This window comes from Salmo salar, chromosome ssa06 (genome assembly GCF_905237065.1).
Source record: "Salmo salar chromosome ssa06, Ssal_v3.1, whole genome shotgun sequence".
Classification (NCBI taxonomy): domain Eukaryota; kingdom Metazoa; phylum Chordata; class Actinopteri; order Salmoniformes; family Salmonidae; genus Salmo; species Salmo salar.
In genome coordinates, this window is record NC_059447.1 from 78,155,051 (window position 1) to 78,174,318 (window position 19,268).

Sequence of the window (19,268 nt, forward strand, 5' to 3'; positions counted from 1 at the left end):
TACATCTCTGGAGAGACTTGATAATAGCTGTGCAGCTACACTCCCCATCCAAACAGACAGAGCTGGAGAGGATCTGCAGAGAAGAACGGGAGAATCTTCCAAAATACAGGTGTGCCAAGCTTGTAGCGTCATATCCAAGAAGACTTGAGGCTGTAATCACTGTAATCAATGGTTCAACAAAGTACTGAGTAAAGGGTCTGAATCCTTATGTTAATGTGCTCTTTCAGTTGTTATTTTTTCATACATTTGCAAAAATTTCTAAAAACCTGTTTTTGCTTTGTCATTATGGAGCATTTTGTGTAGATTGATGAGGGCAAAATAACTATTTAATCAATTTTAGATTAAGGCTGTAACTTAACAAAATGTGGAAAAAGTCAAGGGGTCTGAATACTTTCCGAATGCACTGTAAATACATTACATGAAGTGCTCATTTTCTCATTTGAAGTAAGGCTTTTAATAATCTCTTATATTTTCAATAGTATAGCATAGAGCTAGAGTTAAACCCAGAAATACTATACTATAAAGAAGAAGGTATTTTATGTGTTAAGGGCTCACTTGTAAAAGAGAACTGGGTCTCAATGTGAACTTCCCTGTGTAAATGAAGTTAAAATAAAATAAGGTAACATATCCTGCATAAATACATTTCATCAAGTGCTCACTTGGAGTAGGGGTGAAGTTGTTTAGTCTTAGCCTTCTTGGAGAGTCCAACCCTGATGGGACGTGTGCATGTTTTCAGAGGCTCCAATCTTTTAGGTTGCTCAGGCTTTCCTGGAGGTAAGGAGACAAGAATAAATACATGATTTAGTACTGTACTTATGTGTGTGAACAGACTACCACCTGCTGCATACAGTACAGTGTAGTGTACAATATCTAGGCCTAACTCCAATTAACAGACCAGATATGTTAGAGAGCTGCTGTTGATAGCATGATGCTCCAAGAGCTGTAAAAGGCCTCAGTGAGTAAATAAATAACTCCAATTACTGAAACGCCTTACTTCAACTAAAACCTTTTACAACCTGCTGATTTTTAACAAAATACTCCCCTCAGAGTGGGAATGTGTAACCTACTTTGGTTTAACTGGTCCAGGCATGGGAGAAACATGAACGCAGGAGACCACAGCTTGCATTTCTCATCTGCTCCCTGCCCCCTGGAGTGATCTGTCGACACAATCCAATAATAATACCGTCATGTTAAGGCAGGATTACTCTGTTTGTGATTTGATAAGCTATCACTGTCCCCACAACAACAACAACAAAACAGTTTTTTCTATGGCTGTGTTTTAATTCCATTGTTGCATATAATTTTGGAACGTGTATTGATAGTCTGCAAATTGACAACAAGAAAGAAAAAAAACACCATCCGATAGGTGTCTGACTGATGCAATAAAAATACAAATACAAACTACTCAGTTAACATTCTTGTTAGGGTTACATAAATAAACTTGTTTTCTGAGACGTCTTTATGCAAGACATTTATCTAGAGAGTGAAGTATCAGACCAAGGCCTTTTGTTAAATGTCGATTCACACCAACCTTTGTGCTTGGCTGAAGAGTACATTGAGTCCTCTCCCTCTGTGCCTTGATGGCAGCATTCAAGAGGCACCTCCTGCTCACAGTCAAGGCCCCCAGTGGTACATGTAGTTTCTGGTTCTGCTTGATATGTTTTCAGACCGTGGTCATCATCTCCCATTGATGTGCCTCCACGTGGTTCGTCTTCCACCGCATCCTGGCTGCTTGGATGGTCACTAGTGCTCCGTCTAGGAGATGAGAGTGATAATACTTTATTAAAGGGATAGTTCGGGATATGAAGGAAGTTCATAAGAAGGTCGTTTCGTGTGCCAAAGCTTGCTGATCCCGAAGACATCCGGTCTTTGTGCTAACGCTAGTTAGAATTGGCTCGCGAAACTACCTCTAACTTTCTTCATACTGGATGCAGATACAGTGGGGGGAAAAAGTATTTCATCCCCTGCTGATTTTGTACGTTTGCCCACTGACAAAGAAATGATCAGTCTATAATTTTAATGGTAGGTTTATATGAACAGTGAGAGACAGAATAACAACAAAAAAATCCAGAAAAACGCATGTCAAAAATGTTATAAGATGATTTCCATTTTAATGAGGGAAATAAGTATTTGACCCCTCTGCAAAACATTACTTAGTACTTGGTGACAAAACCCTTGTTGGCAATCAGAGGTCAGACGTTTCTTGTAGTTGGCCACCAGGTTTGCACACATCTCAGGAGGGATTTTGTTCCACTCCTCTTTGCAGATCTTCTCCAAGTCATTAAGGTTTAGAGGCTGACGTTTGGCAACTCGGACCTTCAGCTCCCTCCACAGATTTTCTATGGGATTAAGGTCTGGAGACTGGCTAGGCCACTCCAGGACCTTAATGTGCTTCTTCTTGAGCTACTCCTTTGTTGCCTTGGCCGTGTGTTTTGGGTCATTGTCATGCTGGAATACTCATCCACGACCCATTTTCAATGCCCTGGCTGAGGGAAGGAGGTTCTCACCCAAGATTTGACAGTACATGGCCCCGTCAAATGATGCGGTGAAGTTGTCCTGTCCCCTTAGCAGAAAAACACCCCCAAAGAATAATGTTTCCACCTCCATGTTTGACGGTGGAGAGTTCTTGGGGTCATAGGCAGCATTCCTCCTCCTCCAAACACGGCAAGTTGAGTTGATGCCAAAGAGCTCCATTTTGGTCTCATCTAACCACAACACTTTCACCAGTTGTCCTCTGAATCATTCAGATGTTCATTGGCAAACTTCAGACGGGCATGTATATGTATTCTTGAGCAGGGGGACCTTGCGGGCGCTGCAGGATTTCAGTCCTTCACGGCGTAGTGTGTTACCAATTGTTTTCTTGGTGACAATGGTCCCAGCTGCCTTGAGATTATTGACAAGATCCTCCCATGTAGTTCTGGGCTGATTCCTCACCGTTCTCATGATCATTGCAACTCCACGAGGTGAGATCTTGCATGGAGCCCCAGGCCGAAGAATATTGACAGTTCTTTTGTGTTTCTTCCATTTGCGAATAATCGCACCAACTGTTGTCACCTTCTCACCAAGCTGCTTGGCGATGGTATTGTAGCCCATTCCAGCCTTGTGTAGGTCTACAATCTTGTCCCTGACATCCTTGGAGAGCTCTTTGGTCTTTGACATGGTGGAGAGTTTGGAATCTGATTGATTGATTGCTTCTGTGGACATGGGTCTTTTTTACAGGTAACAAGCTGCGGTTAGGAGCACTCCCTTTAAGAGTGTGCTCCTAATCTCAGCTCGTTACCTGTATAAAAGACACCTGGGAGCCAGAAATCTTTCTGATTGAGGGGGTCAAATACTTATTTCCCTCATTAAAATGCAAATCAATTTATAACATTTTTGACATGCGTTTTTCTGGATATTTTTGTTGTTATTCTGTCTCTTACGGTTCAAATAAACCTACCATTAAAATTATAGACTGATCCTTTCTTTATCAGTGGGCAAACGTACAAAATCAGCAGGGGATCAAATACTTTTTCCCCCCACTGTACATAAAAATTGTATATTGGAGTTCACCTGACTCTGGGGAAGTACATAAGAAGCTTAATTGCCAAAATTCAAAATTATCCCTTTAATCCACAAGGGGAAATTAGTTAGTCACACAGTAACCATAATAAAAACAATAGAAACACTCACGTTATTAAATCAGTGTTGTCCTCCTCAGCTCCAGGATCCCTAACGCTGCACTGTTCAGACGTTGCTCTTTCGGATGATTGATAACCTGCCTCGTCACTGATCTCAAAATACAAACTGAGCTCTTCCATGACCATGTCAAACCTCTCCTTTATTTCAAACTCTGGGAAGTCAAGGGTTTCAGAAACCGGATGGATGTTTTTGTCAGAGGTGAGAGTTGGGAGTTTTGCCTGAGGGGGAGAATCACACTGGGAAGTTCCACAGAAAAGAATAGAAGACTGGCAAGGCATTTCTGGACTCAATGATGGAGAGATTTGGGGTGAGATAAAGTCGGGGACAGGGACTTCATTAAACTTGGTGTTTTCACAGTGGAAAAATCCCCTCTCAGCTTCCTCTTGGCACTGGTCCTCTTCTTCCTCTGCTATGTCCTCTTCATCACTCTCTCCTGAGTGCATAGTGCCACCAGCACTGTGGTGTTGGAACTCAGTTTTAAACGTTTGACTGGGCGAGCTGCTGAGGAGAGGGCTGTGCTCCAGGCCATTGGTGTCAAGGGGACAGAGCTGGATCTTTTCAAATGTGTCAAACCCAACTGGCACACAGTCAGAGAGAATGTGTGCCGCAGATGGCATGACTGAGACTGATCGGTCCTCCTCTCGGTCCCGTACTGTGTCATCCTCTGGGTTAGAATCTGATCCTGGGACGACAGCATCGTTGGGTACTGAGGTGAAAGGGACCACAAGATTGTTTTCAATCTTGAGTAGTGCTTCAGTTCCGTCGGTGTGATCAACTGCTGGACCCTCCTTGGCAGCCTGCAAGAGAACAGTTCCAGGTGTAGCTTCTGCAGGAAGGTGGAGTATTGGTAGGTTGGCAACTTTGCAGAGTTCTCCTTTGGGCCAGTTGTTGATCCACTCACCAGTCATCGCACCTATGACCCCTGTGCTTAGCATGTCACATCGAGGTATCATTCCAAGTTCCTTGTTCACTGAATCGACATGCAGGTCAGTTTCTGTAACACTGTCACCGTTTTCATCCATTATTCCATTCAGAACTGTGCACTCAGATGGAAAACTAACAGCCTCACGTGTCTTTAGATAGTCTTTAATGGTAGAAACCTGGCCAGCTGGGTCCCATTCCTCACAAAGGTGTTTTGCTGTGTCAGAACTTACTTCGCTTCCCTCTTCAGCATCATAACTCTCTTCATGGCCAGGAGTGCTGCTGAGAAGTGGCTCCCAATGATGGATCCCCTGGCTGCTTGTGTCATGTTCCTCTGTTGTGCAGCTGCACTGTTCCACCAATAACTGGCAGGTGTCTTCATATTCACCTTTGAGTTGGGTTCCATTTTGAGCATCAAAATGCAAAGAGAGCTCCAAAGTAGCACTCCTGACATATTCAGCAGTCCTCAAGAGGAAATCTTCTGGTTGTGGTGGGTAAAGAGGAGACATAGTATATTCTGGTTGTGGTGGGTGAAGAGGAGATGTGGTATCTTCTGGTTGTGGTGGATGAAGAGGAGACGTGGTATATTCTGGTTGTGATGGATGAAGAGGAGACGTGGTATCTTCTGGTTGTGGTGGGTGGAGAGGAGACGTGGTAAATTCTGGTTGTGGTAGGTGAAGAGGAGACGTGGTATCTTCTGGTTGTGGTGGGTGGAGAGGAGACGTGGTATATTCTGGTTGTGGTGGGTGGAGAGGAGATGTGGTATATTCTGGTTGTGATGGATGAAGAGGAGACGTGGTATCTTCTGGTTGTGGTGGGTGGAGAGGAGACGTGGTATATTCTGGTTGTGGTGGGTGGAGAGGAGACATAGTATATTCTGGTTGTGGTGGGTGAAGAGGAGACATGGTATATTCTGGTTGTGGTGGGTGAAGAGGAGACGTGGTATCTTCTGGTTGTGGTGGATGAAGAGGAGACGTGGTATATTCTGGTTGTGGTGGATGAAGAGGAGACGTGGTGTATTCTGGTTGTGGTGGGTGGAGAGGAGACATAGTATATTCTGGTTGTGGTGGGTGAAGAGGAGACATGGTATATTCTGGTTGTGGTGGGTGAAGAGGAGACGTGGTATCTTCTGGTTGTGGTGGATGAAGAGGAGACGTGGTATATTCTGGTTGTGGTGGATGAAGAGGAGACGTGGTATCTTCTGGTTGTGGTGGGTGGAGAGGAGACGTAGTATATTCTGGTTGTGGTGGGTGGAGAGGAGACATAGTATATTCTGGTTGTGGTGGGTGAAGAGGAGACATGGTATATTCTGGTTGTGGTGGATGAAGAGGAGACGTGGTATCTTCTGGTTGTGGTGGATGAAGAGGAGACGTGGTATATTCTGGTTGTGGTGGGTGGAGAGGAGACGTGGTATCTTCTGGTTGTGGTGGGTGGAGAGGAGACGTGGTATCTTCTGGTTGTGGTGGGTGAAGAGGAGACGTGGTATCTTCTGGTTGTGGTGGGTGGAGAGGAGACGTGGTATCTTCTGGTTGTGGTGGGTGGAGAGGAGACGTGGTATCTTCTGGTTGTGGTGGATGAAGAGGAGACGTGGTATCTTCTGGTTGTGGTGGATGAAGAGGAGACGTGGCATCTTCTGGTTGTGGTGGATGAAGAGGAGACGTGGTATATTCTGGTTGTGGTGGATGAAGAGAAGACGTGGTATCTTCTGGTTGTGGTGGGTGGAAAGGAGACGTAGTATATTCTGGTTGTGGTGGGTGGAGAGGAGACGTGGTATCTTCTGGTTGTGGTGGGTGGACAGGAGACATGGTATATTCTGGTAGTGGTGGGTGGAGAGGAGACGTGGTATATTCTGGTTGTGGTGGGTGGAGAGGAGACGTCGTTTCTAAAGCCACTCCGTTGACGTCAGAGCAAACTGCATGTTCGGTTACACTTGCTATTTTGTTGCGATTAACATCAGCTGGCTTTTGACTGAGGTCTGTTGAAACCGACAGTTTCTGTATTGTGTTGTGATCAACACCCAGTTCATACAAAGTTTCAGCTGTCACAGTGCCAACAGCGTGCCCCAATGTTGGTTCACGGAGATCATCATGCGTAAGACCCATATTGATCTCAGCCCCATCACTCAGTACAGGTCTGTCTAATACCGTATAACAAGTGACAACGGAACCATCTATATATTCAACTACTGTCTCAGCTGCGGCAGAGCTGTCATTATGCATGAAGTACTTCTTGTTAACTTGGGCTTTTGCTTCTCTATCGCAGACATCTGCATTTTCTCTCACATCATTCTGCAATTTGGCTACATTTCCCTCATTTTTTTTCACTCCTGTAAAGTTCCCAAAAGGTTCAGTTTCAGCATGAGAGCCAGATGACTCGCAGTCCTCTCTGTAGTCACTGGGTAATGGGTAACGCCTGGCCTCTTTCTCATAGCAGATACTTTGATTGAATCCATGTTTATCCTCATTCTGAATATGATGATTATTTTCACCTTCAGTAGATCCTTTGATGAAGCCCATACTGTAAATGGCTGAATTCAGAGCCAGGCTTTTACAGGTGTAATCACGTTCTTCAGTACCATCACTCACACTTGAGCTGTGGTCGGTTACTGGGATGCGGCTTTCACCATTTTGTTCAGTCACTGCTTCTTCATCTGCTGCGGGACTAGTACCGGTGAGACTGCATTTGAGTGATTTCCCAGGCTGATTGAAATCATGACTTGAGGATGTATCAGTTGCTCTGTCATCAGAAGAGTGAGACTTTGCTGACACACACCCTGCTTCATTTCTAGAGTGAAAGCTGTAAGAAGAGGTGCCTGTTTCACTAAGTGGATCATGTTGTTCATCTAGCCCTTGACATAGACCTTGAGAGTCTCCATCTGTACTGCGAGGACTGATTACACATGACCCTGCGCATGTCTGATTATCTCCGAGAGCTGTACTCTCCTCTTTTCCCATTTCTCCACAATTAAATCCTGTCACTGTGTATTTGAGATATTCATGGTCAGATTCAACTCTATGTGTTTTGTCCTCCTGAAGAATAGGCCTATTCTGCAGTGATGTGACACCGTCGTTGTTCCGGAAACTCAACAGTTCTGGGAATTTGAAATGGGTTTTGCAACTGTGTTTGTTTGTTATTGTGCAATCTGCCCTTAGTCGTTTAGGAGACAATGGAGCAGTATCTTCCTCAATGGGAAAACAACCATCTTGTGTGTGTTTATCCATTCCTTTTTTTTATCCACTACACCTAAAACAAAGACAGATTTACTGTCAACCTATGTTTTTATTCCAGAGAAAACACATTGAGTAAGATATGTTGTTTATAAAGTGTGTATGGCATATCAAAGATGAAATTCATTTGAGAAACACACTTATAGAATGACGAGCTAATGATTACAGAATTAAAAGAAAAGGAAATGTTTTGTAGCTCCTTATTTCAATATGGTTGATAATTTACATATAGGCTTACTGCAAGTGCAATACATTTGGCCAGCGAAATAGAATACAACATTACTGTATGATTTGATAGTAACTGTACAGTTGAAGTCGGAAGTTTACATACACCTTAGCCAAATACATTTAAACTCAGTTTTTCACAATTCCTGACATTTAATCCTAGTAAAATAATAGAATAATAGTAGAGAGAATTATTTATTTCAGCTTTTATTTCTTTCATCAAACTCCCAGTGGGTCAGAAGTTTACATACACTCAATTAGTATATGGTAGCATTGGCTTTAAATTGTTTAACTTGGGTCACACTTTCCGGGAAGCCTTCTACAAGCTTCCCACAATACGTTGGGTGAATTTTGATCCATTCCTCCTGACAGAGCTGGTGTAACTGAGTCAGGTTTGTAGGCCTCCTTGCACGTACACGCGTTTTCAGTTCTGCCCACAAATTGTCTATAGGATTGAGGTCAGGGCTTTGTGATGGCCACTCCAATACCTTGACTTTGTTGCCTTTAACCTCTATGGGCTAGGTGGGACGCTTGCGTCCCACCTACTCAACAGCCAGTTGAATCCTGTGGCGCGTTATTCAAATACCTTAGATATGATATTACTTCAATTTTTCAAAAATATTACTATTTTACACCATTTTAAAGATAAGACTCTCGTTAATCTAACCACACTGTCCCATTTCAAAAAGGCTTTACAACGAAAGCAAAACATTCGATTATGTCAGCAGAGTACCCAGCCAGAAATAATCAGACACCCATTTTTCAAGCTAGCATATAACGTCACATAAACCCAAACCACAGCTAAATGTAACACTAACCTTTGATGATCTTCATCAGATGACAACCCTAGGACATTATGTTATACAATACATGCATGTTTTGTTCAATCAAGTTCATATTTATATCAAAAACCAGCTTTTTACATTAGCATGTGACTAGCATGTGACTAGCATTCCCACCGAACACTGCCGGTGAATTTACTAAATTATTCACGATAAACGTTCACAAAAAGCATAACAATTATTTGAAGAATTATAGATACAGAACTCCTCTATGCACTCGATATGTCCGATTTTAAAATAGCTTTTCGGTGAAAGCACATTTTGCAATATTCTTAGTAGATAGCCCGGCATCACAGGGCTAGCTATTTAGACACCCAGCAAGTTTAGCACTCATCAAAGTCAGATTTACTATAAGAAAAATGTTATTACCTTTGTTGTCTTCGTCAGAATGCACTCACAGGACTTCTACTTCAATAACAAATGTTGGTTTGGTCCAAAATAATCCATCGTTATATCCAAACAGCGGCGTTTTGTTCGTGCGTTCTAGACACTATCCTAAAGGGTAAATAAGGGTGGCGAGCATGGCGCAATTCGTGACAAAAGAATTCTAAATATTCCATTACCGTACTTCGAAGCATGTCAACCGCTGTTTAAAATCAATTTTTATGCCATTTTTCTCATAAAAAGCGATAATATTCCGACCGGGAATCTGCGTTTAGATAAACAGACAAAGGAAAAGAAAGCATTCGGTCGAAGCGGGCACGCGCCTAAGCCCATAGTACTCTGAGTGGCCACTTGCCAAAAGCGATAAAGTGTTTCAGCTAGAGCCTGCCTCGATATCGTTCAACTTTTTCCCGGGCTCTGAGACCCTATGGAAGACGTAGGAAGTGTCACGTTATTGCACAGATCCTGAGTCTTCAATAAAAAGAGCCAAGATGAAACACTACTTCTCAGACAGGCCACTTCCTGCTTGAAGTCTTCTCAGGTTTTGGCCTGCCATAGGAGTTCTGTTATACTCACAGACACCATTCAAACAGTTTTAGAAACTTTAGGGTGTTTTCTATCCAAAGCCAATAATTATATGCATATTCTAGTTACTAGGCAGGAGTAGTAACCAGATTAAATCGGGTACGTTTTTTATCCAGCCGTGTCAATACTGCCCCCTAGCCCTAACAGGTTAACCTGTTTAGGATAGGGGGCAGTATTTTCACGGCCGGATAAAAAACATACCCAATTTAATCTGGTTATTACTCCTGCCCAGAAACTAGAATATGCATATAATTATTTGATTTGGATAGAAAACACCCTAACGTTTCTAAAACTGTTTGAATGGTGTCTGTGAGTATAACAGAACTCATATGGCAGGCCAAAACCTGAGAAGATTCCATACAGGAAGTGCCCTCTGACCATTTCTTGGCCTTCTATAACCTCTTTATCGAAAATAGAGGATCTCTGCTGTAACGTGACATTTTCTAAGGCTCCCATAGGCTCTCAGAAGGTGCCAGAACGGGGAATGATGACTCTGCAGTCCCTGGGCGAAAAACAGTAGGGCTTTTGGAAAGTGGTCGTTCTGAGAACAATGACACGGGCGTGCGCGCGTGCATGTGAAGACTCCATTTTCTATTTTCAGTGTTTGAATGAAAACGAGGTCTCCCAGTTGGAATATTATCGCTATTTTACGAGAAAAATAGCATAAAAATAGATTTTAAACAGCGTTTGACATGCTTCGAAGTACGGTAATGGAATATTTTGAAATTTTTTGTCACGATACGCGCCGGCGCAACACCCTTTGGATAGTGTCTTGAACACAAGAACAAAACACAGCTATTTCAATATAACTATGGATTATATGGAACCAAAACAACATTGGGTGTTGAAGTAGAAGTCCTGGGAGTGCATTCTGATGAAGAACAGCAAAGGTAATCCAATTTTTCTTATAGTAAATCTGAGTTTGGTGAGTGCCAAACTTGGTGGGTGTCAAAATAGCTAGCCATGATGGCCGGGCTATCTACTCAGAATATTGCAAAATGTGCTTTCACCGAAAAGCTATTTTAAAATCGGACACCGCGATTGCATAAAGGAGTTCTGTATCTATAATTATTAAAATAATTGTTATGTTTTTTTGAGAACGTTTATCGTGAGTAATTTAGTAAATTCACCGGAAGTTTTCGGTGGGTATGCTAGTTCTGAATGTATTGTATAACATAATGTCCTAGGAGTGTCATCTGATGAAGATCATCAAAGGTTAGTGCTGCATTTAGCTGTGTTTTTGATTTTTGTGACATTATATGCTAACTTGAAAAATGGGTGTCTGATTATTTCTGGCTGGGTACTCTCCTGACATAATCTAATGTTTTGCTTTCGTTGTAAAGCCTTTTTGAAATCGGACAATGTGGTTAGATAAAGGAGAGTCTTGTCTTTAAAATGGTGTAAAATAGTCATATGTTTGAAAAATGTAAGTTTTTGGATTTCTGAGGTGTTTGTAATTCGCGCCACGCTCTATCATTGGATATTGGCTAGGCATTCCGCTAGCGGCACATCTAGATGTAAGAGGTTAAGCCATTTTGCCACAACTTTGGAAGTATGCTTGGGGTCATTGTCCATTTGGAAGACCCATTTGCAACCAAGCTTTAACTTCCTGACTGATGTCTTGAGATGTTGCTTCAAGATATCTACATAGTTTCCTTCCTCATGTTGCCATCTATTTTGTGAAGTGCACCAGTCCCTCCTGCAGCAAAGCACCCCTACAGCATGATGCTGCCACCCCCATGCTTCACGGTTGGGATGGTGTTCTTCGGCTTGCAAGCATCCCCCTTTTTCCTCCAAACATAACAATGGTCATTATGGTCAAACAGTTCTATTTTTGTTTCATCAGACCAGAGGATATTTCTCCAAAAAGTGCGATCTTCATCCCCATGTGCAGTTGTAAACCGTAATCTGGCTTTTTTATGGCGGTTTTGGACCAGTGACTTCTTCCTTGCTGAGCGGCCTTTCAGGTTATGTCAATATAGGAGTCGTTTTACTGTGGATATACTTTTGTACCTGTTTCCTCCAGCATCTTCACAAGGCCCTTTGCTGTTGTTCTGGGATTGATTTGCACTTTTTTCACCAAAGTACGTTCATCTCTAGGAGACAGAACGTGTCTCCTTCCTGAGTGGTATGACGGCTGAGTGGTTCAGTGGTGTTTATACTTGCGTACTATTGTTTGTACAGATGAACGTGGTACCTTCAGGTGTTTGGAAATTGCTCCAAAGGATGAACCAGACTTCTGGAGGTCTACAATTTTTTTCTGAGGTCTTGGCTGATTTCTTTTGATTTTGCCATGATGTCAAGCAAACAGGCACTGAGTTTGAAGGTAGGCCTTGAAATACATCCACAGGTACACCTCCAATTGACTCAAATGATGTCAATTAGCATATCAGAAGCTTCTAAAGCCATGACATCATTTTCAGGAATTTTCCAAGCTGTTAAAGGCACATCAACTTAGTGTATGTAAACTTCTGACCCACTGGAATCTGTCTATGAACAATTGTTGGAAAAATTACTTGTGTCATGCACAAAGTAGATGTCCTAACCGACTTGCCAAACCTGTTCCGCCTGCGGAACCCCTAGCCAACAGCCAATGGCATTGCACGGCGCGAAATACAAAACCAACTAAAATACCACAATTCAATTTTCTCAAACAATCAACTATTTTACACCATTTTAAAGACAAGATTCTCGTTAATCTAACCCTGTCAAAAATAATCACACAGCCATTTTCAAAGCAAGCATATATGTTACAAAAAACAAAACCACAGCTAAATGCAGCACTAACCTTTGATGATCTTCATCAGATGACACTCCTAGGACATTATGTTATACAATACATGCATGTTTTGTTCAATCAAGTTCATATTTATATCAAAAAACAGCTTTTTACATTAGCATGTGATGTTCAGAACTAGCATACCCACCGCAAACTTCCGGTGAATTTACTAAATTACTCATGATTAACATTCACAAAAAACTAACAATTACTTTAAGAATTATAGATACAAAACTCCTTTATGCAATCGCGGTGTCAGATTTTAAAATAGATTTTCGTCGAAAGCACATTTTGCAATATTCTGAGTACATAGCCCGGCCATCATGGCTAGCTAATTTGACACCCACCAAGTTTGGCCCTCACCAAACTCAGATTTACTATAAGAAAAATTGGATTACCTTTGCTGTTCTTCGTCAGAATGCACTCCCAGGACTTCTACTTCAACAACAAATGTTGTTTTGGTTCCAAATAATCCATAGTTATATTGAAATAGCTCCGTTTTGTTCGTGCGTTGAGGTCAGTATCCGAAGGGTGACGCGCGAGCGCATTTCGTGACAAAAAATTTCAAAATATTCCATTACCGTACTTCGAAGCATGTCAAACGCTGTTTAAAATCAATTTTTATGCTATTTTTCTCGTAAAATAGTGATAATATTCCAACCGGGCGACGTTGTATTCATTCAAAGGCTGAAAGAAAAAAAATGGAGTCGTCTCGTGGACGCGCATCTCCAGTGTCACTGTTCTCTGCCTGACCACGCACAAAAACTCCTGCTGTTTTTCGCCCAGAGACTGCAGACACCCCATTACATTTTCTGGCGCCTTCTGAGAGCCAATGGAAGCCTTAGAAAATGTCACGTTACAGCACAGATGCTGTATTTTCGATAGAGATGCCACAGAAAAAGAACAAATTGTCAGACAGGGCACTTCCTGTATGGAATCTTCTCAGGTTTTGGCCTGCTATACTCACAGACACCATTCAAACAGTTTTAGAAACTTTAGAGTGTTTTCTATCCAAATCTACTAATTATATGCATATTCTAGTTTCTGGGCAGGAGTAGTAACCAGATTAAATCGGTTATGTTTTTTATCCGGCCGTGAAAATACTGCCCCCTATCCCAAACAGGTTAACAAGAAATTTGTGGAGTGGTTGAAAAACAAGTTTTAATGAGTCCAACCTAAGCGTATGTAAACTTCCGACTTCAACTGTATACTTCTTTCAGCATTTACAACCAACTGCTGAAAATGGAGCTTTGCACCCTGAAAATACATCAAAGCAGTAGTTGATTCCTATGACTCACCTTTCAGTGAAACCAAATCTCAACAGAGGAAAGGTACTTCAGCAAAAACCTTCAAAGCAAAATACATAATCATCAGTTACTGGATTTTAATACTGTAGCACTGAATAAACAAACGGCAATATACATAATATATGTTTACATAACATTACAGCAGGTGAGAAACGGTTTGAACATGTAACCAATGTAAATTGTATGTATCTGATTTCCATTAGTGATGAGTCTTTCGCGAACAAACGGCTCTATTTGAACGGATCTTTTCGGTGAATGTCGGGAACCGAATCGCATCGGTGAAAGAGGCGTTAATTTGGCTCCCTGATTTGCATAGTGCTACTACTTTTTGAGCTCAAAACAACGTTTATCTGCAACTAAGTTACAAAATAATTATCTAATTATCCTCACTTCAGAAACAATAAATAGTGCGGAAAGCGCGTCAATCTGGTCCACGCAAAACCAATAGCTAATAATAATAATAGTTTGGCCAGGTAAAAATGTATTTCAATTTCATGATCTGACATAATGGTAGCCTACCTTTTGGTATTTATATCGGAGATTTACAATTTGTTCATGGTTCTAGTTCGATTTGAACCATTTTCAACGAAGAGCTGTTTGGGAGCCAAAGGAGCCGGCTCACCGAAAAGACTCAGAATGCCCATCAATAACTTCCATTTGCTATTGTACCTTCTGAATTTAATTAAAAAGCATATGAATAGGCTGCCACCACAAACACATCGTTTTATTATTGAACAAAAGGCCCCGCTTTGTATTGGTTCAAACTCTAAATTTACACAAAATGAAGAGCCGTTTTAGATGGATTCGGATAATAATGTCATTATTGACATCCCTGACAACTTTTTGAAAAGAATAGCTAGCAAGCCTAGCTAGCTAACTAGCTAACTTTAGTTACCCTACCAACCAAACTAACTAGCTCGTAATATTGTAAATGTGTGTAGTTTGTAAAATACAAGTAGCTACCTACAATAATAGCGTTTTCACAACCCGACACTTATTTGATGACTTACCAGAGAAACCTTTTACAGATTCAAAACAAAGTAGCTAGCTAACGTTAGCTAGTTAGCCATTTTTGTTGTTGCTAAACTGGACGCTGTGGTCTGTGTGGTGCTGATGCTGCTGACACCACCAGCTGTTTTGCTGTTTGGCGCGAAATGCCACTAGCGCGTGCGTGAGTGAGTCAATGAAGGTAAGTAAACCCTTGGCGCCAGATATGCTGTAAGAATAGATAATCAGCCTAACCTTTGGTAGTGGCAGCCTTTAAAAAAAATAAGCATAAAGAGATGCTTTGTTACATTATCATTCATTATTTTTGGACTGTTCAAATGCTGTTGTTCCTTTTGAAAGTAGGACTGATTTGATAATAATGGCAGAATATAATCAATAGGCATAATAGCAGATTGATAGCATGTAGTAGGCCTACCCCTACCACCAGGATCTGGGGAATGTACTTTGATTTTAATATATTTTGCTATTTATATTCCTATCATAGGCTATATATGTTGACAATGACCCTCATGAGACTGCACATTTAATCCACATAAAAATCATTCGACTTCACAGATAGCATAGGTGCAGTAGAAGGCGTATTCCTTTCCTCATGCGCAAACTCAAAAAACACCCCACCAAAACAGTGGTCCATTGCATGCCTGGCATCAACCACTCTGTGTGAGGGAGACAGGGAGAGAGAGAGAGTCGTGATACACACGGTCTGACGCTGCGCTTCATTGTATCCTCAGCGAGCGTGTGTGTGTGTGTGTGTGAACGGTCCTACTTACTTGCAGAATCCTTGGAACTGCATCAGTGATTTTCGACGAGGCTCATTTCTTCCCAAGAAAACCTCACCACAAGCCTTGACAAAACGTTTGACTAATAGTCTCTGTCCGCACATATAACCTACTCTGAAGAAGAGAGCAAAGACCAATTAACTTCGCACTCTTGCAAGGTAAATATGTTTTATTTATTGTGGATTACAGTAAAATGCATAGTGAAACTTTCCCTCTATTCAATTATGATTTGTAAAGATAATCATTATAAGTCATTGCTAGATGCACTATACTACAGACTAATACAGTTGTATTAAATAATTAGGTTAGGCTAGGTGTAATTTTACATTGGGGAAGCATGCTCCAATCTCCTTAGTAAGAGGCTATATCATAATGGATCAACAGCAGGACTGCAAATCATATCATTTCATATTGTAGGCTATTTATTAAGAGAATACAGAAAACAATAATGTCAGTTATGGCTCTTTGTCTCCCAAACAAATAGCCTGGTACTGAATGGGGCGGGAGTGGTTTAGCCTACTTCACTGGTGGATTTTTCAAAAACAAAAGTATCAAGAGTAGCCTACAACTAGAAAACGGCTACATGTCAATAGATACAGTTAATGTGTGGTGTTGTTTTCATTCATTTGCCAAATGCAATATATGACATTTTAAAATGCAGTTGTAATGTGGCATTTTCCTCTGAGCTTTCTTTCCTCTGTTGTGGTTCTGATGTAGTGCTTAGGGGATGCTGCCTCGCTTCTGACAGTTTGTATGCGCTCACCCTGGCTGGGCTCGCGCTGGCTTGGCTGCACGCATGGAACGGTTTGATTTGCCGGGCGATGCTAGTTTAGAAACAAATGCATTCGTGGCATGTTGAAATAATGATAGAAATAATCCCAAAACGGAAAACTGACTTTTAAATGTAGATTTGTTTTACATCGTATGTCCTTTCATCTCAGACTGATATATTTCCTTTAAACCATGCTCTTTTTTGTGGTAGTGCTAAGAAATCATGATTGCAAGATTTGCAGTGCATATGAAACATGTCATCGATAGTGCTTGTATGTATAGATCTGAGCATGTGTTAATGTATGTATGGGTGTTGTACTTAGCTGGATTTTGACTCTCAAGGTCATTCTCTATTGGAAAATGATGGAAAAGGGACATGATGTTACATAATGTTCCTGGCCAATGTACAGAGAGGAGGACTATTAGTTAATATTAGAGAATCAGCTGATGACTATGCTTTGGTTAGTGGAGTTTAGCCAGTAACCAAAAGGTTGCTGGTTTGAATCCCTGAGTCAACTAGGTAAGACATCTGCCTATGTGCGCTTGAGCTAGGCACTTACCCCTAATTGCTCCTGTAAGTCTCTCTGGATAAGAGCGTCTGCTAAATTACTCAAATGTACCAAGAGGCTGCCCCAGATCCTTAGAAACATCTACTGTATGTATCTATTTGGCCCTGTCTCAGTGTACTGAGCGGATGACAACATGCTGCCCTCTGCAATGCACTGCAGACAGACTTCTTTGTGACCGAGTGGCACTATCTGGGTCTTTTGTCATCACTAACACGACTGCAGCAGTAGATTCAGACTATGATTTCAGGGAATTAGTCATTGTCAACTAAAAGCATTTCCTTTTGGGGTGGCAGGTAGCCTAGTGGTTAGAGCTTTGGGCCAGTGACCGAAAGGTTGCTGGATACAATCCCCGACCTGACAAGGTAAAGATCTGTCGTTCTGCCCCTGAACAAGGCAGTTAACCCACTGTTCCTCGGTAGGCCGTCATTGTAAATAAGAATTTGTTCTTAACTGACTTGCAATTTCGATTTTTTATTCTTCACGTTATCTCTTCTCCTTCACATCATTACATTTAAATTTGAGTCATTTAGCAGATTTACAGGAGCTCAAGGGCACATCGACAGATTTTTCACCTAGTCGGGGATTCAAACTAGCGACCTTTCAGTTACTGGCCCAACGATCTTAACCACTAGGCTACCTGCCGCTCCATCTCTTCTACTCCTCCCTCCAGTCACCTTTACATTGCATTTAACATCCATTCACTCATTGTCTGATGATGCTGCTGCTCTGAAATGGACCTGTAGGGAAGCAATACAGACATTTTCATCATCAGCGTATAGCCTAGTCCGCCGTCTAAGTCTCTTGACAACGGTGCTGTGTTCGTGATATGCAAAACATTAGACTGGGGCATACAGGTGCACCTCTTGGAGCAGTCTGTACTCTGCTCCTCTGCCATTGTGTGAATGGAAGACCTTTTAAAGTGTCACACCTCTGAGTGGAGTAGCCCGGTAGTGGATTATACATGCTCATCATTGCTCACATGGGACTGATCTGTCTGGTGCTGCTGTTGCTGTCTTGAGGCCCATACTTCATTGAGAGTGACAGCACGTATTGTGACAAGGAAAATGTCACCAGTTTATATGTCTCAGAACATAGGTTACTGCTTGCTTCGAGAATACAGCACCATCTATCCCTGGATGTTTGTCTTATGGGTAACTCTATGCTAACAACAACACAGCTTCTTCTGGAGATGTGCTTTGACTATCACTGTCAACTTGTTCACTGGAGGCTACTACCTTTGCATGTTCATAACATGGTCCTCTGTGTGTGTGTGTGTGTGTGTGTGTGTGTGTGTGTGTGTGTGTGTGTGTGTGTGTGTGTGTGTGTGTGTGTGTGTGTGTGTGTGTGTGTGTGTGTGTGTGTGTGTGTGTGTGTGTGTTCATAGCATGGTCCTGTGTGTGTGATCATAGCATGGTCCTGTGTGTGTGTGTGTGTGTCTGTGTGTGTGTGTGTGTGTGTGTGTGTGTGTGTGTGTGTGTGTGTGTGTGTGTGTGTGTGTGTGTGTGTGTGTGTGTGTGTGTGTGTGTGTGTGTGTGTTCAGTCCTCTTGTGCCCTAGTTAATAAGGATCCAGAGCTAATTGACATTAGAGGCATGGAGATAGTAATGGCTGGATGGAAATGAGAACTATCCCCCCAGCCTTTACTAGGCCTATACCATGGCCAGATTGATAGCCCACTGAGCTAAAGCATAGCCATGGTTACTAATCACGAGAACACAGTTTTCCGAACTACCTCCACTACTTTGGGTACTCAGAAGGTGTGCCTAGAGTTGATATCTGTTCATTTTGATGATTTGTCATTAGAGTACAATCTCATTCCATGACATGAAAGTTCCAGAGATAGAGTAAGTGGAATGTCTTCTTCAGTTATTCTAAGAACCACAAGAAGAACATGATAGAGTTGTTTTGGGGGAAGGCAATCAGTATGTGCTTGTCAGAACTGCAAATGTGTCCATGACATAAAAATGGCAAGGGGCCTGGTGATGGTCCTTTGATGTAGCCTAACAATCGCTACCTTGGCTTTCACTGAAGCCTTGTCCGCTGAGGCTAACAATCACTTTGGTCAGCATTAAATATAATATATTACAGTAATTAACTCACATCATATACACTGAACAAAAATATAAATGCAATATGCAACAATCTAAAAGATTTTAATTAGTTACAGTTGATACAAGGAAATCAGTCAATA

At 41.7% G+C, this 19,268-nt stretch overlaps 2 protein-coding genes across 2 annotated transcripts in view; one reads left to right on the forward strand and one right to left on the reverse strand.

Annotated features, from left to right (window-relative positions):
* Nucleotides 1-348: 348 nt before the first annotated feature.
* LOC106608117 (uncharacterized) lies at nucleotides 349-15,106 on the reverse strand. The gene is made up of 6 exons (XM_014205837.2): nucleotides 14,962-15,106; nucleotides 13,943-13,991; nucleotides 3,673-7,845; nucleotides 1,532-1,755; nucleotides 1,068-1,157; nucleotides 349-768 (listed from the first exon to the last, which is right to left on the reverse strand). Exon 3 carries the CDS (start codon nucleotides 6,230-6,232, stop codon nucleotides 5,069-5,071), a length of 1,164 nt encoding a protein of 387 aa, XP_014061312.2. The 5' UTR covers nucleotides 6,233-7,845; nucleotides 13,943-13,991; nucleotides 14,962-15,106; the 3' UTR covers nucleotides 349-768; nucleotides 1,068-1,157; nucleotides 1,532-1,755; nucleotides 3,673-5,068.
* Nucleotides 15,107-15,594: 488 nt separating this feature from the next.
* The window catches only part of LOC106608116 (visinin-like protein 1), a 41,896-nt gene continuing 38,222 nt past the window's right edge, over nucleotides 15,595-19,268 (forward strand). Inside the window, exon 1 of the mRNA XM_014205836.2 lies at nucleotides 15,595-15,896. The gene's annotated coding sequence lies outside the window, so the exon portion shown is untranslated. The remainder of the gene's footprint in view (nucleotides 15,897-19,268) is intronic.